The 22,191-nt window shown below is 37.1% G+C and overlaps 1 protein-coding gene across 4 annotated transcripts in view; it reads left to right on the plus strand.

Annotated features, from left to right (window-relative positions):
• Positions 1-22,191, plus strand: part of STRN3 (striatin 3) — a 58,740-nt gene that overhangs the window by 33,737 nt on the left and 2,812 nt on the right. The window contains exons 8-16 of one of the 4 annotated variants that reach the window (XM_054162098.1): positions 2,562-2,672; positions 8,792-8,932; positions 14,254-14,387; positions 18,394-18,569; positions 18,688-18,735; positions 19,419-19,540; positions 20,531-20,698; positions 20,952-21,092; positions 21,709-21,816. In XM_054162098.1, coding sequence (XP_054018073.1) covers positions 2,562-2,672; positions 8,792-8,932; positions 14,254-14,387; positions 18,394-18,569; positions 18,688-18,735; positions 19,419-19,540; positions 20,531-20,698; positions 20,952-21,092; positions 21,709-21,816 — 1,149 coding nt within the window. The remainder of the gene's footprint in view (positions 1-2,561; positions 2,673-8,791; positions 8,933-14,253; positions 14,388-18,393; positions 18,570-18,687; positions 18,736-19,418; positions 19,541-20,530; positions 20,699-20,951; positions 21,093-21,708; positions 21,817-22,191) is intronic. The other 3 variants (XM_054162100.1, XM_054162099.1, XM_054162101.1) reach the window with 3 other exon arrangements.

Genomic DNA, 22,191 nt, shown 5'->3' on the forward strand with positions numbered 1-22,191 from the left:
TAATAAGTGGGGGGGGGGCGGGAATTGATTCCTTCTCCACTACATTATATTGGTTACTGGACATCCTGGGCAGTCTGTGCTGTCCTAATGTCAGTTTAGTGATGGCTGTTAACACTCCAGGCAATCTGAGGAACTTCAGCTGCTTCCACTCAGGTGTCTCTGTTCTGAAATAGCTGCTAAGGATTACCTAGGCATACCTGAGATAAACACTGCTGGATTTTTCTAAAAGCCTTCCTTGAAATCCATTTCACAACCTGTGGTTAATCAGAGTTAGCATTTTATCGAGTTTTCTCTTTATGACCTACATTTCAGCAGCCGACAGCATTCGGTTTGAATATTTATGTTGTTTTTCCTGTTTTCTGTTGACTGAATGAGCCCAGTTCCTTCACATTCTTTGTCTTGATATTTAATGATGCCCTGTTTGGTTAGCAATCTCACAGACATTCTCTAAATTTCTAGTGTAGAGCGCAGCCTGAACATGGTACTTTTATCACCACCTTCACTGAATTACGTAGACTCCTCTTTAACACACCACTCTTCTTTTCAGGTGTACTAGAATGACAGTTTTGTTGTGGAGACTTTGGTCTCTTTTTTTTTTTTCATTTGGGCTTTTTGGGTGGGTTGGTTGGTTTGGTTTTTCATATGGTTGAGTTTGGGGTTTTGTTGGTTGGTTTTGGGTCTTTTTCGTTGGTTTGGGTTTTTGGGTCTTGTTTTTTTATGTTTTGGTTGGGGGTTTTGTGGGGTTAGGTTGTCTTTTATTTTTAGGGGGTTTTGTGGTTGTTTTGGGTGGGTTTATTGTTTTATGCAGGGTGGGGGAGAGTGAGGTTTATGTTGTAGTTGTTGAGTTGTTGGTAGTTTGGGTTTTTTTCAGAACAGCATTGATGTTTTGTATTGGCAACTTCTGGTTCAGTTTAATTCCTGAATCCTCCGCAGTGCTGCAGTGGAGCCTTGGATTTGGGGGGTTTTGGGTGTTTTACTGAGGTTCCTTTGATTTGGTTTATGTTTGTTGTTTGTTTGGGGTTTTGGGTTTCTTTTTGTTTTGTAGGTTGTGGGGTTTGTGTGTTTGTTTTGGGGTGTTCTGTTGGTTGTCCAGTGGGTTTTGTTACTTTTTTTTTCTTTTTCAAATTTCCTCCTTCTTTTGGTTAGGTATGTCCTCTGATTTATCTTTTTGTACCTCTTGTACATTTGCTATTCTTGTCTGTCAATCTTTCTGCTCTGCAATCATAAAGATGGAAGTCTTTGGTAGTTGTAGCTGCAGTTTGGTGTAGGATATCACCGTTCCATTCTCCTCTCCACCATCCTTTGTGGACAGCACAGAGGACTGAGCCATTATGCTGCCCATTTCTTGTCTTTGCTACCCTTGCTGTTTCTGTATTCCACCTCTTTGATCAAGATTGTTTCTCTTTGTGATGGATCAGCCCTACTTGAATGATGGTGGATGCATCAGTCTCCTAGGATATTTCCTCACATCATGTTTTTTCATGAAACATGTACTTGAAATTACTCCTAGTCTTTTGCGTGCTAAATGCATGTTTCTTTGTTTCTGCTGTCTGACTCCTCTTATGCACTTAAATGACTGTAATGGTTAAAACTTCCAGAATTGCTGTGTTATTCAAACATCTATTTGTGGGTATGTCTGGAAGTTGGGAACAGAATAACTTACTTTTATTATGCCTAAAGAATTTGCGAACGTGAGCTCAACTGGCACGCAAAGTTTGGTTGCTGCCTAGTCGTCTATCAGCAAGAGTGCTTCTGCAAATATTACATTTACCTTGTCTCAGAAACAAGTTTATCCTTTGATTTCTATGTTTCCAGAAATGTTTGAGGTGGATAGCTTAGAAAAGTGGAGACTTGACTTCCCTTGAAGAATAATTAACTGCACTGTTTGTCAAGCAGAAAGACTTGTCTTCTGAAACTGCTGAGGAATGTTGTATTTCAGCGAATTCTAGTTTAATTGCTGGATGAGAGATTCAAGATTTCAATTTATTCCCCTATGCAAATTACTTCTCTTTATCTTTATGTAAAAAGCTGAATTTATAGACTTGTTTCTCTGGTTGTATGGAGGACCAGTTTCTTTCTTGTGCATGTAGAATGAGTGTGACAGGATGCATGGTGGTCTTCATGAATAAACTGGCACTGACTTTCTCAGCTTGCATTTTCATGACAGATACAGCATGAATACTTTTATTTGCTTATTCAACACTGGCTGAATAATTTTTTTTAACACTGTCTTTCTAAAGATGCAGTAATCATTTCTGAACACCAATGAATTTTTGTGTGTTTTGAAGTATCTAACAAAGTTACTTATGAAGCTTAATTTGTTTGCTCCTTAGTAACAAATTAACATATGATTTTATGTAACTGATGTTCTACAGTGTCTTGGAAAACTGTATGAAATGAGATTAGTATTTTGTAAACTTAAAACTGAGACTGCACCTTTAAAGTAAAGATTTATTAAGAACTTTTTATTAATGCTCTTATACAGCTATGATAGTAAATCACCAACAGCTTGCATTGCCAACTGCTGATTTTTTTTTCTTTTAATAATATGCTGCATGTAGACAAAGATGACCTGTCCCCAACTGCTGAGGTTTGGGATGTAGACCAGGGACTAATAAGTAAACTGAAGGAACAGTACAAGAAGGAACGAAAGGGGAAGAAAGGGGTAAAGAGTAAGTGCAGATTCTGAATCTTGTAATGCAACCTTTTTTTGCCTATCTATATAGAAGACATTTTTTTTTCCTTTTTCCACAAGTTCTGTTGTGTTTTTTGTTGGTTTTGTGTTTTTTGTTTATTTTTCATTAAGCATCATTTTCTGTAATGGGGGCAACCAACTTTAACTTTCTACCTGCTGAATGTGATGAACATGTTAAAACTTTCAACAGTCATTTCCTAGATGAGAAATGTTGAAAACACATACAAATCTACGGTTAAGTAGGTAAAGAGCTAAATGCTTTTAAATGTGTGTTTAAAAACATTCAACAACTTGATGTTGAAGATATTCCTATTCTGAGAAACTTTCTACAAGATGCTTTCATCAGCTTCTTAAATACTGTACTCCTGAGGGGGGGTTGTGGGCTTTTTTAGTGTGTTTTTTTTTTTACCATGACCTTGAATCAAGCTGTAATTCCTATTTATAGGCTTGTCATTATTTTTGCAGTCTAAGGAAATGAGACTAAATGAATTCTTGTACTGTAAATACCCTAAACAAACCACAAAAAAGTTTGTATTATCTTCGTTTTGTGGTTAACACAATTTGGTTGACACTGCCTTGCTCTTTAAGAGTTTTCAGACCAGTTGACCTATTTCAACTATGTAAGTTTAATCAAACTTCAATACTGAAGTACCTGGTAAAAGTGATTCGCTAACTGATGTCATCAGCTATACAAAGCTCTTAGTGGACAGTGTTATTCAATCAGTGTCACTCTAGAGAAGCTTCCTTGACTGCAGCGGTTTTGTTTTGAAAGTTTATTCTGACAGTTTCTGGTGATACTTAGCAAAAAAAGGACAGTTGGAAAAATTAAGTGAATATGTACTAACTACATGAAGGGATGATTAAACTATAACACTGCACTAAGAATTCTGGCATTACTAAAATTCGAATTTTCCTTGTCCCCTCTTAACAAAATAGAATTGAGTTACTGCATGGTGGTTGTTTACAGTAATTTTGCATGACTTGCATGTACACACACATACACACTTTGAAAATCTTTGAAGCAAAGATTTTGACCTAGTCTGTGGTTTGATTAGAACTTACAGCAGTAAACTGGATGCTGATGAGTATCCTCATTTGTCACGTAAGTCAATAACTGACACCATATTCCCATGAAGTGTTTTTAGAGGGTTGAAAAGTTCCTTTTCTTTTTGTCATGAAAGTTCTCAATTTTTAGTTTTGGAAGCACAGTGACTGCAAAATAACAGCAAATGGTTTGAATTCTGGAAAAGGAGGGTTGGGGGAAAAGAAGAAAGTAATTGTCAGGAGATTTCTGTAGTTCTCTCTCTGTTGTGCCTTTAGGTTGTCAGATAGAGAAAGTTCTTGAAACCATACTTTTGTTTTGACTAATCTTTTGTCATCCACCACACCAGTTAACTTCTACTTCCTGGCTTATGCACGGTAAGCAGCTGTAAACTAGGGCCAAGTGATATTGTTCTAGCATTACAAAAGGGTTGAAAAACTCTCCCCACACTTCCAGATTTGTTTCAGTGTCATTATTTTGCATTGTCTAGCAATAATTTCTCTTTCCTGCTTCCTTGGCTGCTATGCAATCAAGAATGCCTACCATCTTTTTGTTCCATCTGTGACTCTTAAAATCTCCAGAAGAAAAGCATCATTCTTACCCATTAAAAGTAGGTTTTCTGTCCAAAATTTGCATTTTAACTGTCTGGGTGCCAGTTAAATTGGTTGTGACCAGCATTTAGAATGAATAACAGTGATTATTTTATCTGAAAAGTCCTGTTGTAAAACTTAGCAACATTATCAAAACTTTTTTTCCTGTCTACTTTCCTGCAGTTGCAAGCGTGTTTTCTTGGTCTAAAGCCATTTTGAAACCTGCTTACATAAGAGAATATTTAGGAGATAACTGTCAAAATGCTGTGAGGTCATGTATGTCACTGCCAGTGCCTTGAGTTTAAAGTTTCAGTTCTCCTTTGGGAAACCCTTAGCTCATACAGACAGTTTCACAGTGAGTTTTGTGAGATTTCTCCACTTGTGTCATGTTCATGATAGTGGCTTCTGATTAAAAAATCCACCTCTAAATCACTGAGCTCATTGAAGAACTCTACACAGAGTAGAAGTATGCATTTGAAGGTTTACTTAAGTTACTTGATGCAAAGACCTTTTTCCTCAACTTTTTCCAACAGTCTGTGATTGAAAATAGTGTTGAAAGCCTTCTTTATTCCTACTTCTCAACATCTAATAATTTGTGAACTTCATTCTGAATGGTCATCTCTTTACTTTTCAGTGTATCATCAGACTTAATAGAATTTATTTTGAACAACATCAGAATTTGTCTGTATGGCAGCACCTATGTCCCCTTAAGGTCAATTAAGCATGCACTGACTCTCACCTTTTGCAGTACTTTGAGGACAGCAGAGTAGGGCAGACGTTCTAATGGACTATTTTGTCTTCTAATCAGCGTTTAGACTGCTGTCTTCATAACAGAGTCTTCATACCCCTGCCCCAGATATGGTAGCTTTCATGCCAAATGTAGAGAAAAATCAGTGAACAGAAATAGGTTTGATTCTATTTTGATATTTCTGTGTTCATATATTATCTTTTGGGTGGAACACCTTAATTTGGGTCATCTTTTGTCAGCACATATATATTCATAATATTTATTCACTTCATATGCTGGCTTGCTTGGTTTGATTGGTTTGTTTCTTCTGTCACTATGTTACATGGAAATACTACCTCCTTGTGAAAGGATCTTTAAAAAAAACCAACCAACCAAACAAAAAACTCAAACCCCACCCCACACCTGAATTGCTTTTATAAACATCAACTGTAAAATAACCCAAAAACTATTTATTGAAGAGTTCTATCAAGAAAACCCTGACACCCCCCAAATCAAGCACAACCTGTTCTAGACTTCATTATGATAAATAGATAAGGAGTTAGGTTTGATTACTACAAACCAAGACTTAACTTTTACAGTATATGCTGAATTTAAGGCCAGATCTGTTTTGGCAGATGCAGCCTGTCAGGACATAACAGTGGAGATGATGCAGATCTCATTTTATACCATCAAGTCAGTGCAATGTGTTTTCAGCAATTTGAAAAACAGACTTCACATCTTAAATTCTGTGGGTACACCACTGTTAAAATGAAGCTGCTTTTACTGATCTTTCTTACTTGCTTTAAAAGTGTTTTGTTTTGTTTTTACCTTCCTGCTTTTTTCCCTCAGTCTAATCATTCTGTATTTATGAAAAGTCTGTCCCATTCATCTCACTAGCCTTGATTTCTGGAGATGCAGTGCAGTAGTTGATAGGCATGAAAACAGTGTTGGATTTTACCATCCTCTTTGCCATTACACAAGGATCCCTGTGTTACATTCAGACTTGGGCTATTACATTTGGAGCTAATAGAAATCTGCTTATGGCTCCTTGAACTGCAACTTCTCAGCCCTGAATATTCAGTTCCCTTTTTCACTTTTGATCTCTGAAGGCAAATACACTGAAATGGAGCTGAAGGTGTTACACTTCTGTTCTAGTCTTGTCTTGAGGATAAAACAGTCGTCCAGTACGTCCCTTTAAGATAGCTGCTAATGCAGGGACAGCACATTTTTATCCTTAGAAATCTCTGTTACATTTTGAATACTTCACCAGTTACATGAAGGTGCAGTTACCTGAAAGCAGAGATCAGCATAGTCTCTTCTGTGGTGGTAGTGGAGCAGGCTTGGTTATCACCATCTTTCAGGATGAAATACAGAGAGGTTGTTTGGAACAGCTGCTGCCGTGCTGTAAACTTCAGAAAGACGTTTCTCTCTCTGTTCTATGATGGACTGAGGGCTGTTCTGAGGTTGTGCCTGAAGGACAAGAAGTGTGACTAGACATGCTGCAAACCATTAAAAGGCAAGGCTGACAGTGCCCTAATCAGTGACACATTAGGTGACAATCTGGTTCAAGGCAGCAGAGCAGCAGGGGCTACTTCTAGTTACTTTTGGTTGTGTTCAGAGACTAAATGCCTTTATGTTCTTCTCATGTTTGGTGTGACAGCACCTCTGAAAGTTCAGTTTGGATGTAAGCGTTTATAAGCCATTTTCTATCCATGTCTTGAACATGTGTTGGTCATGTATATCAACGTGGAGGAGACAAATGGGTTTTCTCCTGGAAAGCACAAGGTATATTAAGGTAGCCAGCTTACCAGTCAGGACTTTTATCATGTCATTTATTGATTGCTCGGTAGTACCTTCAAGAATGTATCTGCTGCTGGTCGCTGGCTGGTGACCAGCTGGAATAAAGACAAAAGCAAGCTTTGTGGTTTGTGAGGAACAGACTTGGCCATTTTAAGAATGGCCTTTTTTGTGACTGTCATTTCATATTTGGAATTAAATCCTGTCAGCATAGTGGCTGTGAGAAAGAAAGCATTCGTGCAAGAGAGACATTTCTCATTGTTATTGTACACTTACTTCTTCAGCTGAGTTCACAATTTGTTAGACATACTTCCACATGAGAGTGGCATTAAACTCAACCACTCAAGAAATCTGTTAAATAAAGGAAGCTCTTGGAAGCCGTTTTTATTATCGGTCAAGTTCTGGGTAGCAGCCTTTGTAGATTTAATTGGAATACTAAGTGCTCAATAAATGAAAGGGGGGAAAAAAACCCAAACCACCACAAACCCAAAAACACACGGAAAAATGTAGGGAGCTCTATATTATTTGGCAAAATGAAAAAGTTTTGCAAGTATTAATGAAAAGAGTTACACAGCATCCCTCTTGGGGTATGTGTGGTATGCTTCAACTAGCATTCTACTACCATAAATATTTTTCATCGTTAACCCCTCTCTCCAGAGAGTTCTCCTTGATCTCCAGAGAATTCAATTACTGATGGATACTTGCTTTTGAACGCATATATTGTAATCATTTCTTGTCAGTAAGACTTAAAATTTGAAATGATCAGATGTTGTTGGAAAGCATGTTTCAGTGTTTGTTGAAAAGGGCAGTTCTGCTTTTGGTAAGTTGTGTAGTTATAGCGTTTACCTTTTGGCTTTGAAAACAAAGGCTTGGGGTTTGTTTTGATGCCCTTTTGACTAAAATTGATACATGTCATCTCAGAGGATAAATTGTTTCCTAATGCTGACTTTAAACAATTTTGAGATGTCATTTTGTAGTAGATTCTAGTATGCCTTTTAAAAAAAATATTAAACACATACTAGCAGGCTTGAGATAAGACATTTTGGTAGCAGGGTGGTGGGGGTTTTATTTTGAATGTTCTACAATATAATTGCCTGCAGTCCCAGGACAGACTCTCAGCAGTTGAAAGTCTCTGAAGGGATTCTGTCACTGAAATTTCACTTTATGATTGAAGCTTCTAGCTTTTTGATGTGCAAGCTGCAAGGTAGAACCAGGAATCAATTCAGTTTTTAAAAATTAAATTGTAATATGCTGTTCTTGTTTGTTAGTGTCTACATCATGGGTTTAATACACTTCTAAATCAGTATGCATTGTTTCTAGAGGCCTGTTTGTGTAAAAAGAGTAATATATATATATGCGCATTCATACAGTGGTAGAGGCAATCTTGTTCTTGTATTTAATATGATCTAAACACCATTCAAAAGCAGGGAAAGTTAATTGTTTGTTGCACCCCCATTATGAGTTGTCTGTACTTTCCCCCCTCATTTTAAGCTTATTTTTCATTTGCACTCTGTTTTTCAGTGTTAAATTGTTTAGTATAGTTAAAGCTGTGTAATACTATTAACAAATGTTGGATTTGTATTTTGTTTAGTAGCTAATCTTCTTTTAATGTTTGGCTTGAATTCTCAGTAGGGCTGTAAGATGATTTTTTTTCTCTCTCCTACAGGAAATTGTAGAATACATCTACAGAGCACAAAGGAGTTTTTCTTTTGTATAGTGAATTAAAACTGTTTGCATGTAGTTCTCAGATTTGATGTATTGATTCCTTATTGGTTTCCAAAAGATATTAACATGCAAAGACAAAAGCAAAGCTTTGTATTTATTTTAAGGAGATCCCATCAGTAATTATTCTTGTTTAATTAGTTTAATGGCTTTGTAGACTTCAGTCAAGTCAAGCGGTAGCAATCAAATGAATCTTTGCTGCTGACATTAATTTACAGGAGTCAACAGGACAAAACTCCACGACATGATAGCTGATCTGGGCGATGATGAGATACCCCACATCCCTTCAGGAGTCATTAATCAATCTAGGTCACCCTCTTCTAGAATGACTGATCATGAAGGTGCAAGAGCAGAGGAAGGTACAAAAAATTCAGCTACTTACTGTATTTCAGGAGATTTCTTTTTAGAAAGCACATGCTGTAGTTCACTGTCCCTTTTATAAAGCTTAATGCAATTGCATATTGCCACATGATTATTTTATTTGCCGTTCTTCCCCAATGGTTTTGTAAGAATATGGTTTGAGTTTGTGGCCTATTGTAACTCACCATCATTTCATAAATATTTTTAAACAACTTTATGTGCAGCAGTGCATTCTTAAACTCTTCACTATTAAATACCTCTTTGCAGACCCCCCTGTTAGCAAAACCTTTTACAAGTAGGGTGTTATTGATTGAGGTGAAAAACAGGTGAGTATTAATATTTAATACAGAGCTTGCATTTTAAAGTGAAATATAAAAGTGATTATTTAAATTTGGGGACTAATTTGTCTCTTCCTCAAATGTATTGTTCTCTTAAAATTCTCTTGGTCTATGTAGACAAGTGTACAAAGACACTATTTCTTTATAGAGTTTCAGAGTTTTAGGCAATGAACTTTAGTGGCCAGCTATTATCTGAATAGTTCAAAATGTTGTATTTAGATTAAAGATTGTTGTTTAAAAGGAATTTACTTGTATTAAGTGTGAGACTGGAATAACATTGTGCAAATGTCCTCAGAAACATACTTGTGCAAGATACTCAGCTGAATCCATGTTTGCGCTCTGGTATTGTATCGGCTATAGCAAAAGCGTAGAGTTTGCATTATTGATGACCTATATAACCTGTTGGTTCTCCTGTTCTTTCTTCACCCCTGCCCCAACAAACGCCTGTCACCAGACAAGCAGAAAACAGACATTGTCACAGGGAGATTTTTCTGTTGTTCCAAATTATTATTGTACAAAGTGTTTGTCTTCCTATCTTCTCTTTACTGCCTTCCTTCTAATCTTTGTTTTTATTCAGGACTTAAAGATGTATCACATAACAAATTCACCTGTGGAGTGCAATTGAGGAACTTGCTAGTGAAGTTCCCCATGCTGAAACTTATGGGAGTACATTTAGGTTGTGTTTAGCCTTGCTAAGGTATTGAGGGCATATGACCCTGCAGTTAGAGTTCCCACAGTCTGTCTTAGGCTTATTAGGCCATGCATTTTGTACAAAGGAACACAGATGTTCTTTGTTAATGACAGGCCATAGAGCTGTTGTCTTTTTAACAGACTTTTCCATCCAAAATAGCTTTGGGCAAAACAATCTTTCTCAAGAAATAGTTCCTAAATTTGAATTTGAGAGAGACCAACTTTTATTGCCCAACTCCTGTAGCGCAAGCCCTGTGCTGCACTTGAAATAAAGATTCTCCACACTATTTTCAAATAAACTGGCTTCAGGGCAGTATTTTCATGTAATTTAATGTGATCACATCTTTTCAGCTTATCAGCATAGTTTTGGCTACACTTAAGAGTAGTAATATGAATATCACTGCCATCATACCTGCCAATTGTGGTTTCTGCAGAACTTCAGCTTGTTTACTTAATATTCAAGTGTTGTCTTTGAATTCATTCTAGGTCTGTCTTTTAACAAGGCCAAATACTTCACTATCATAAAATGCAGGGTTTGCTCAATTATTTATTCAGCTGTGTTTTAAAAGCTAAGTTTTTTGTAGACAACTTCAGGGTTTCTTGCTGAGACACTCTAGGCCATACTGTCAAACATTACCAAGCCGTAATGTTCTTGTGACCGTATGTAAGGTTGAAGCTACACTCTGAAGTGTTACAGTTATGAGAGAGGGAGGAAAGCATTCTGGGTAGAAAGTAAACTGTAGTCTAATTGGCTAGAAGTATATCTTCTACACCTCTACAGGTGTGTGTTTTGATTTGTTTTGTTTTGAGGTTTTTTGACTCTGAAGTTCCTTGTTACATGTGATAAGAAAATTGCTAGGCTGTAATCATACTTCGTAGTTTCGGCTGTGAGAAGTTGAGGTTTCCATTTCCTTGTATTGCATGACTTCCAGAACTGGAATCACCTGCAGCATAATGCTCTATCCACTGTATTGTACCCAAAAATTATTTTCACAGGTCATTTTTTTTAATTCCTTAATATCTGTGGATTGGAAGAGTGCCAATCCACAGGCTGATGAAAACCCAAAAGTCACAGCAACTCGCTTCGGCATTGACTGCTGCTTCTGATGTACCAGTATTAACATTCGAGAAAGCAAGATTAAGGTGGCTTTGTTGTACACTAGATAACAGCAGCACATGTGAACATACATACCTGATTACAGATTAAAGCAGTTTCAGGCTGTGTAAATATTACAGCTTGATTCTGATTTAAGTATGTATGATGTCAAGAACTCGAGGGTAAGAAGTGCTGGTTAGGATTGGCCAAGCAACTATTTAATTACTGCGTTTTCTTTCACCTAGGTTCAGCTACAAGGGACTTGTACTATCACTGAACCTTTTTACTCCACTGATTGCAAACTCATTCAAACAGTTATCTATTGTGCTATGAGGATAATGATGTGCTGTTAGAAAAATACTTTGTGGGGGTTTTTTAAGATGAAAAGCATTCAGTAGTTATTGAACTTTTTTTTTTGCATATTTATTGCTGCATTGTTTTCAGTATGCGGGGATGTGAGAGTCTTGGTTTGTAGTGGCTATAACATGCACTTCTCATTGTCTTCCTTTTCTGCCTTTTTTAAAACAGCTTACAATATATATATATTTTTTTTAACTTCTTTGACTACATCTTACTTTACAATAGTGTGCAGATTGAAATAGTTATACAATATATTATACATACTGGCCGTTTTAGTCTGGAGAAATACGCATCTAAATTTCAGCATTAATTTTGAAGCTTTGAATACCTCTTGTGTGAATAGGTTTACAAATTTCTAGTATAGACTCTGAATGTGGTTGTGGTTTTCTGTGGTAGTGCTTCATTTTTAGTGTAAAGCATGTGAAAGTTGATATGTTAAGGACAGATGACAAAAATTTCAGAGAGTTGGTATGACAAGTTCAGGGGCTTACTTTAAGCCTTGTGGGCCAGCCCTAAGGATCAAAGGGGAGTTACAGCATCACAACATGGATGGGAAGTGTCCTCAAGTTAAAACTAGCATATTGCTTCCATCACTCAGTGATCAGCAACTCAGCTCTAATGTCTTGGGAAGTTTGGCCTGTAAATGGATACTTGTATTTGGGAGGCTGGGACTATGTCAGGATAACAGAGGCAAGTCAGGTCTGGAAGTTCCAAATACAAGTATTGGAATCTTCCTGTGAAAGTCAGAAATAAAAGGAAATAAACATAATACCAACCAAAAAATAACAACAAAGCCTGAAAATTTCTTCTCTTTCTTTTGTAGCCTTTATAATTTTTTTCTTCCTATTCTTTTTCTGTCAGAAGAGAAGCAGGAACACTTTGGTCTTTGAAGTAATTGAGGACTAATTGCTATTCATTTGTGGATTTCACAATTTGGGCTTGGACAGAGAATGTTCGCGATGTTACTTTGTCTTTGTTTTGTTTAATCATATAATTGTATCCTAGATTGGAAGGGACCTCAAGGATTGTTTATAGGTCTCTATATTTAGCTCAGACACTTTCACTAAGAAATCAATCCTTTAAAACGCGGATCTCACTTAATAAACATGGATAACTGGCTAGCCTCTCTCTCTCTCTCACACACACGTGTGCACACCCAAAAAAGAGGATCAAAATCCAAAGACCAGTAGTAAGGGAAAAATAGATAGGAATATAAAAAAAATTTGGGTGTTTTCTGAAATAAGAATGGTTTGGAATACTGTCACATCAAGAGTTTTAGTAAAACATGAATAGAATTGAAAAGACTAAGTGTAAGGGTATGGCAAGTTATTTGGGGCTCTTCAGCGTTGTATTCTAAGGGGTTAAGACCTTTGTATGGAATGTGAAAGTTTTAAAAAGTGGTGATTGTGCATAGTTACAATATTATTCCCTCTTTTAATGCAAGTGTAGGAATAGCAGTTTCTATATTCTCTTAGATGATCTTAGAATCTCACATGAGTTGTGTTGCCTGTGGTAGGTAATAAGGTTACTATTTTTTAATAGCACAGTACATGTCAAGCATTAGAAGTTGGTTTGGTTTTGAGATGGTTTTGATTTCACTGGGCTGTCTCCTCTTTGCAGAGGCACAGCAGTGATGGCCAATGCCTATAACTTCACACCTAGTCTTAGTGACTTTCCTTCAGCTGAACTGGAGCATAACTAGGTGAATCATTCAGATAGTGGCAATACAGGATAATGAAGTTGCATGTTCAAAACAGGAATGTGCTGATTGTTAGTCCTCTTTGAAACTATTTTTGTCAAACAAAAACCAGGATATGGGTGTTTTTCAGATCTGGAAACCTACTTTTCTCTGCCTTTTGAGGTTTTTCTGAGAGGCTTGGAAACAAGGGGTGGTGTTCAAGTGAGACCATAACCCTCTCTGCCAAATCAGTGAAATCCAAAAGTCAAGGAAGTTTAATTTTTGAAGATGTCAAATACTATTTAACATAGTTTGCAGATGCTTGCACTTAGCTGAAGTTCACACACTAGAATATAAATACTCCACCTAACAAATGTCCCAATTTTTGCACCGAGAGGAATACTGATAGTAAAAGCAGCCTCTAAAATATGCTGAAGTGTTACAAAGTTTAAGCCTTTATTCCTGTTCCTTACTGCTAAATTGGTATTTGTGGCTAGAAGGAGACACACAGAATTGTTGAAGAGTGTTAAGCATATGGGTGAATGTTTGAACAGAAATGTTAGAATTTAATTTGAGGAAGGCACAGCTAATCAAGTGCTGTCAGCTGGGTGGTTTAAATTAGAATCCAAAATCATGTTGAGAAAGTAAGAGAGAATTCATGAATAACAGTGTGGGGGTATGGGTTTTTTTATAATTTGGGGGGAAAAGGTGAAACCGATGTCTTTTAGGAGGTCTTTGGCCTGAGAGAGAAAACCTACACCTGCAAGTACAGATACTAGTCTAGTATAAAGCACAGAGATATATTTGCAGATGTATAGAAGGCATTTACCATGGTGTAATGAATGAAATGCTTAGCTGAGAGTTTGAAGACTTGGGATGTACACTTGATGTTGCAGTGTAAAACAATGTGATTCAAGTCACTTGTTAGTGTATTGACTATACCTTGAAATGACAAAGCATGCTGTAAGAATTGTGTATTTATATGTGTGTGTTTGCACATGTGTGCCTGTCTTCATGCTCTCTTGTGTTTTTTCTTTCTCTTTTAGTTGGGGCAATATGTAGTACCTACAAGTTCAGTTTTAAACTCTGCTTTCCTTTTTAAGTGGTAGCTAATGCAGTTTTTCATCAGTTTGAATTATTCCATTTTGTTCTTTGTAGCTGAGCCAATAACGTTTCCACCTGGAGGAGGCAAGTCATTTATTATGGGTTCTGATGATGTGTTGTTAAGTGTACTGGGCCTTGGAGACCTTGCAGACTTGACAGTAACAAATGATGCAGACTATAGTTATGATGTAAGTGCAATTTTATTTCAAAATTCTTTATAGAGTTTAATCAATAATAGTTGGGTCCCCTCTTCCCCACCCTGAACATTACAAATGCAGAGAACAGAGATTTCATTATCAAAAGCTATTACTTGGGACAAGGAGGGAGCACCTTGTGAATGGGCTAAGTAATCTGGGTAACCAAAGTTAAGTGAGATGACTTCTTTTGATTTCTACTTAAATAATTTATTTCAGATTTTGTCACTGGGGAAGTGTGCTGTGACAAAAGTCAGTTAGCTGATGTGAGAAGACATGATATGAAACAAAAATATTGATACTAACTTTGCTATCCTCTTTGTGTTTTGGTAGTGCTAACAGCACAGACAACAGGTAGTAATATATTTCAGATGTAAGCTTTTAGAGTGTATTTATATTATGATCCAGGGTATTATGACATTTCTTTGACCATATCCATTAAGCTAATAGTAGTGTAACTGGAGGTTTGCATTGTTTGAAGACTGGTTAGGAAAGTGTCAGGTAAGTCTTACATAGAGTATTTAAAGTGATTTTGGGTGGTGGTTTGTTGGTTGGGGGTTTTTTATTACTGTTGTTGGTAAGGTAACTGTTTCCATAAGCTCTTCAGTTGCATACATGGTGTTTGTGCTGGAAGCCATTACTAGGGATTTTATTTAAATCTCAGAATCCACAAAGTGAAGGAATAAACTTTTTTTTTATAGCTTCTTACAGGGCCAGAAAATATTGGTGTGTGACTGTACACTTTTAGTTATAGTTGTCTTTCAGTATTTAATAACTGTTGGGTCATTGATTGCTGTAGTGAAGTAAGAGCTAATGCTTACATTTCTCTCTTACTGCAGGGTGTGATGTTTCATAGTTCTAATTCCTGAATAACAAATAAAAATATTGGTTACCCATTCTTCTTTCATTAATATCAGGTAGTGATAGGACTGGGGGGCATGTAATGAAGCTGGAGGTGGGGAGATTCAGGCTGGATGTGAGGAGGAAGTTCTTCCCCATTAGAGTGGTGAAGCCCTGGAATGGGTTGTCCAGGGAGGTGGTTGGGGCGCTGTCCCTGGAGGTGTTTAAGCCCAGGCTGGATGAGGCTCTGGCCAGCCTGATCTAGTGTGGGGTGTCCCCGCCCATGGCAGGGGGGTTGGAACTAGATGATCTTTGTGGTCCCTTCCAACCCTGACCAAGTCTATGATTCTATAATACAGTCCAGTAATAGAACTTATTAAAATATTTGGAGTACTTCCTAAATTTGTATAATCTATTGTCCTGTTCACAGTAAAGATTAATTTCCAGGTTGTCTGTTTCAGTTCAAGTTGCATAATGCTTCTGGGAAATCAGATAACTTTGTGTCAGTCCAATTTCAGCTCTTTGCACCTAGTAGCAAATTTCCCTGAGAATGATGGGGTTGAATAATTCGGGGGTATGTTTTACGCGGTGAAATGCACATGCTGTTAGTGCTTCATCACAGGGTATTTTCAGGTTAAAAAATCAGTTGATAGTTCTTAATTTATGAAGGTGCTTCCATGCAGTTATGGATCTGTAGTGCAGTAAGATCATCTCTTACTGTGTACCTGTAATGAAGTACATGTAGGATATCCTAACTGCAAAGGCAAATCTCCATAGCCTTCCAAAGCTATCTGAAAACAACCCTTCTCCTACATTTATCCTCATGTCCCTCTGAAGGCATGTCCTTTTCCAGTACATTTCCAGATAAGCAGATAATGTTAAGCTAAGTTAATGTTTTAAGTAAAACAACAAAACCATCCCAAACCCTTAATGTAACTTCTTACATTTTGTTTCAAATAGGTCCATGCTCTTCAAATGCCTTGTGTGAGCCGTTGTAGTGCATGAATAATCACCCACAGTGGGGTTCCTTTAGCTTTCATGCATTTCTCCTTGATGAGTCTTGCATGTTAAAGAGAAGAGGTTATGTGAGCAGGATGGGGATTAAGCTGTAAATTAAGAATTTTGACTCTAGCTGACAGTGTTTCCATATGTGAAGGCTTTAGTGCACAAGCTCTACATGATGCTAGTCATCTGTAATACAGTACAGTCATCTCAAGTCACGTCTCTCTCAACCCTTAGTTCGTTATATTTACTACATTGTATGCTGGAAGAGGAATATAATGTTATCAAATCAAATGTGCACCCATTGGAAAGTCTTCATTTATTACAGCATCTAAATTTGGAAATCTCTAACCAGTCACAACATTATCAAGAAAAAAATAATATATTAAAAGACACTGTCTACAGTTAATAAATATTGCTTTCTACTTCCTTAGTTTGCTGTAGGAGAGTAGTTGATTGAGACAGGGAAATGCACATCTCCTTACTATGTTGTAAAGATTCTGATGAAAGCAGGGACAAGGAAAAGCTTCCTTCCCTGCTGTATTGGTTTTGTTTTTTAGCTTGGGGGTAGTTTTCTTAAATGAAGATTGAATATAATATACAGTGTAGTGCTAAAGAATTTAAATGTCAACAAAAATCCTGCAGTATTCAGTATACTCTGAAGTAGGAAGACTGGGAGTATCACAGTATCACTAAGGTTGGAAAAGACCTCAAAGATCATTGAGTCCAACCTGTCACCACAGACCCCATGATTAGACCATGGCACCAAGTACCACGTCCAATCCCCTCTTGAACATCTGATAATAAACTTTCTTATGAAATATATTTGTTGAATGGCATTAAAAAAAAAAAATCCAGATTAAGTGTGCAAGTTTCTGTTGCTTGGTTTGAATTTGGCATAGTTTGCACTTAGGCTAGAAATTTCTATTAATATAAAGGGAAAGCAAATGTATGCACTTCTGTAATTCAGAACATTAAGTTTTATTGCCTGAGCTTTTCTATTTGTTTTGATCAGATAGAATCAAATTTACTTGGAGTGAGAAGTGGTAGCTCAGTCCAGGATATACATTTGGTCCAGAAATACTTAGTACAGTATATGTTAGGTTATTTTCAGTCCAGACAGCTGTAAGGTACTAAGTTTTCTAATTTTGGTCATCTAACTCAGTTTTCTGGTCATCTAAATCAGTTCTCTAAACTCCCTTTATAATTCCTTGTGGGGAAAACAAGTAGCTGCATACATACTTCTCCTTATGATGGAGGCTTAGGACAAATGGGATGTAGCCTGAAGAATTTGCTCTCTGCATAATCTAAATTGCATTCAAAAGACTCAATTAGTTTCTTGCAGTCACTGGAAGATTCTGGGATTTTTCTGGTAGCTCTTTTGAATTACCTATAATTAATATTAAGCAGCTGTAACTTTTGTATTTTAGCCTAACATGTCTGTAGGTTTAAGAGACTGAATTAGGTGGCCACAATGTATAAAGGTGAAGTTCCTAACTGCTTCACGTAGCAACCAAGTTATTGTCTCACAAATATACTTAAAACACACTGAAGATCTCATTTATAATCTTATGTTTAAAGTCATGACAAATGTGTATTGAAACACCTATTCCTGTGTACATACCTTCACAAGGAGAAGTAATTGCTTGTTTCCTCTCATTCTTCGTCAGGTTACTCATCTGATGACAATCACTCACTAGGTACCTGAAGCTCATTTTTTGTGTGTGTTTAGGTGATAAATGAGCTTTTGGCAGCTGTAATCTCTTTGGCTGCAGACAAGATGATAAGCAGTGAAACCTTTATCTTTCTTTGGGGAAGAATTAAAGTATTGCACAAAAGGATTAAAAGCAGTTCTTGAAAATGGAGACTTCTTGGCTCTCTGCTTTGTATTTACTCCATTCCAGTCTGGAACAAAAGAAAGTACAGCAACAGAAAAATTTGCAGGCTGCTTTGCATGCCAGAGAGGGAGTTAGAGATCCATATAGATAGATCAATAGAGAAAAGCAAACTGAAGATTGAATGAGTATTAACTGTATCCAAAAAAAAGGGTGTTTTTCCAATAATGCAGGGAGATTTATCTATATGTGTATATATATGTAAAAATTACATATTTTTAAACCTGAGAGTAAGTGAATCCTTTTCTTTGCCTTTTTTTAAGCTGCCAGCTAACAAAGATGCCTTCCGAAAGACATGGAACCCTAAGTACACGCTACGCAGTCACTTTGACGGAGTGCGGGCATTAGCTTTTCATCCTGTAGAGCCTGTGCTGGTTACAGCCTCTGAGGACCATACTCTAAAACTCTGGAACTTACAGAAAACGGTTCCTGCCAAAAAGCAAGTATATGGGTTTTTATAAAGCATCACCTTGTAAACACCTTGGAAATCGATTAAACTCTTCAGTGTTTTCTGTAGAGTTCTCATTTCATCTGATAACTCTGCCTTTCTCTTTCAGGAGTGCCTCTTTAGACGTAGAACCCATCTACACATTTAGGGCCCACATGTAAGTGTGAGACTGGTAACAAAGTCATTTTTAGTATTTTTTTTCTCCTCAGGCAAGCTTCAAGTTAACACTCCCTTTCAGCCCAGCTTCCTCCTTCACTTTGCCAAATTCATAGGTGGATTCAACCAGTGATGTTCCATTTCACCATCTTCAAACATGTGATTCTAGTTTGCTCAGCTGCATTCAGGCCAATGATAAACTCATTACGCCCTGACCTTGGCCCATCAAATGAGCCATGCATCTAATTTTGGGGATAGGGTTTTATGATGCAGTTAGGCCTAACTTAGTAGTGTGTCCAAAGGAGTAGAGCTGCCTCTTTGAGCTACAGCTTATTTTTGCCTGATAGAGTAAAGTGATGGAAGAGGTTAAACCAGTAGGTCTAATATTTGCCAGAAAGTACTCTTTCTAGGATCATTTTGCTCAACTCACTATTTGTAGATGCAGTTGCTCTTGGTTCTGAGAAATAAGGTGATGGTCTTGGAATTGCTTGAATTGGTAGAGTTAGAGTTATGAGTATTTTAATAGAGGTGGTTGTTACTCATTGAGAATTCCAGGTTTTAAGAGGGTTGTTTTCCTAATGGCTTAATTGAATCTAATTGTTTTTTAAAGGAGATGGCCAGATTTTTCACTTCTGCCCTTTAGGCATTGTTCATAAGCTTTCTTTTTTCTCTGTCTCCCAACAGTGGACCTGTGTTGTCATTGGCAATTAGTTCCAATGGAGAACAGTGTTTCAGTGGTGGTATTGATGCAACCATCCAGTGGTGGAACATGCCTAGCCCTAACGTGGATCCATATGATACCTATGGTAAGCATCTTAAAAGAGAAAGAGCTTATGACCATAGTCCTCAAAATTTTCTGATGCTTATCTATTTTTTGTGAAGTGTAACTGCTCTTGATCAACTAAATTGTCTGTTTTCAACTTCCCATATGGGGTAAACATTAATTACTTATTCCCACTTGCATTGGTGGCATACTTTGTACAGAACTGTAATAGGAAGTCTGGCAATTCCTGAGGTGTAAACAGTAAAGAAAAAAGTAATTGTAACCCTGAACTTTTTAGAAACATGCTTTCTACTTTGAACCAAAATTTCAGATATCTTAATGTACTCAAATTCCATGTCCCATGTTTCTGATTTGCTCCCATCGCTGATGTCCCTGAAATTGTGTCAATGTAAGGAGTGACCTAATACAACAGTCAGGCTGCATAATTTGTGGCAGTGAGATGGAGAAAGAGGGGAAGTAGTGCTGTCCTGCACTTATTTCAGGAGACTGCTAGACCCTGTGCCATAAAACCAGTGCATAGCTCACATTGTGCCTCAGCTGAAAATTTAGTCTACTAAAATAAATGCAGGCAGGGTTGTGGATATAATGTTTATATTGATAGAAGTGTCTCTACTCAAGTGACAAAGCTATCTTCAAAAGAAAGGGATCCAATAGGATGTTTCTCCTGCTTAGTGCTTGTTAATAGGGTTTGGGGTTGCAATAACAAGTTGCTTTTAATTTTCTGCAAAATTGAACTTTGGTGATTTATCAGGCTTTATTCCTTTCTGTTTATCTTTTGCTCTCACTTCTCTACTCAAAGCTTGCTAGAGAATAGATCAAAAATTTCTCTATAAAACACAACTCTGAGGTATCAGGGAGAAGAAAACAAGAATGTTTACCTAGTTCCACAAGAGAAAAAAATCTTGTTGGAGTTTTTAGAGTGCGTGAGAGGTTTAGAGCATGCCCCTGTATCACTTACTTAACAGTTTTAAACTGAAAAAGTTTTATTTCTCAACTTCTGTTTTCTTCCCAGAGCCAAACGTTCTAGCTGGCACACTACTTGGTCACACAGATGCAGTCTGGGGTCTTGCTTACAGTGGTGTAAAGAATCACTTACTATCTTGTTCAGCAGATGGCACTATTAGATTATGGAACCCACCAGAAAAAATGCCCTGTATTTGCACTTATAATGGAGAGAAAGGTAAGGTTTTGTTCAGTGGTTTAGAAAATCTGTTGTGAGGCAGCTGATAATGCATCCAGTCTCATTACCTCCATTTATCAAAAGTAGGTAACAGGCCTAAAGGGAAAAGATCTTTTAATAAAGTAATCCTGGTACTGTAGCATTGCTTTGAAGAAGACAGTGGCTTTCTTCTTTAAAGTATAAAACAAATTATTTAAATCATCAAGAATGTTAAGTCTCTCATTCATTCTAAGACACTTTTCTGTCTTTTTAGAGCATGGAATACCTACATCAGTTGACTTTATAGGTTGTGACCCTGCTCATATGGTGGCATCTTTTAACACTGGCAGCACAGTCATCTATGATTTAGAAACATCCCAGTCAGTGGCAATGCTTTCATCACAAATAGAGTCTGGTAAGTAAATCTCATTTGTACTGAATATCCGTCTTGGATGAGGTATCTTTATCAAAGTTGTTTTTTCATATGAGGAAGCAAATGCAAAAGTTTTGATCCTCTCCAACATCATGCAGTTTGAAAGTTGGTTAGATGCTTAGGGATGCTTGGAACAGACCAAATGTAAAATATGTGAATTTAGCAGAATCTGAAAGTGGTTTGGTACAGTGGATTTCCCCAAGCTAAATGTTGGGGGTTTTTATGTGGAGGTGTAAGAGCTGTATGCTAAACATGTTAGAGATGTCCGTTTGTTTCTGCTTGGTTAGTGCTGCCCTGCAGTACTTGCTTGGTTTGTTTGCTGTCTCTCAAGAAACTTTGCTGTGTAGAAACCACTTGTACAGCTTGTACCACTTGTTCCTTACACTTCATTGGCTACAATCCACCTAGCTTAGCACTATCCTGCAAAGGAAGAAGCTATTTATTTTTCTGTAGTTTTTCAGGAGATGACTTGGTTCTTTTCTGAAATGGCATTTATGTAACATTAGTTAACACAGTAAGCTGAAGCATAATGCTAAAATGTTCTCATTTTAACTTTAACCCTTTCTTTAATGCAGTGAATATTTCCTTTTCTTTTCAGGTGTACAATCAAATAATCATATTAACAAGGTAGTAAGTCATCCCACACTTCCTGTAACTATTACAGCACATGAAGATAGACACATCAAATTTTTTGACAACAAAACGGGTAAGGATGAAGAGAACCTAATTATCATGTATGCAAATGTCTGATCTGGATGGATGTAGGGAGAAACCAGTTGTAGAAAACTTGCTAGTGGTGCATGTCTACACAGAAGAGAACTTTTGGTGTTTGTAAGATTAAACCTCTGAAGTACCTTTTCCATAAAATAGTTTCATCCGTTACAATTGTGACTTTAGCAGTCAGGAAATGCTGTCTCAAAAGAGATGGAGAGAGTTGAGGGACATGAAGGTGGTCTTAAGTTAGTTCTCTTGTCTGCCATTTTCTTCCTGTCTTCATTTGTATGCTTTTAAACATGTATCAGTTATTTGTTTCAACTCTCAGTAGTGAAGAACATTGCTTAGTACCTATTAGGGAAAGAAA

This window comes from Dryobates pubescens, chromosome 5, assembly GCF_014839835.1.
Source record: "Dryobates pubescens isolate bDryPub1 chromosome 5, bDryPub1.pri, whole genome shotgun sequence".
Taxonomy (NCBI): domain Eukaryota; kingdom Metazoa; phylum Chordata; class Aves; order Piciformes; family Picidae; genus Dryobates; species Dryobates pubescens.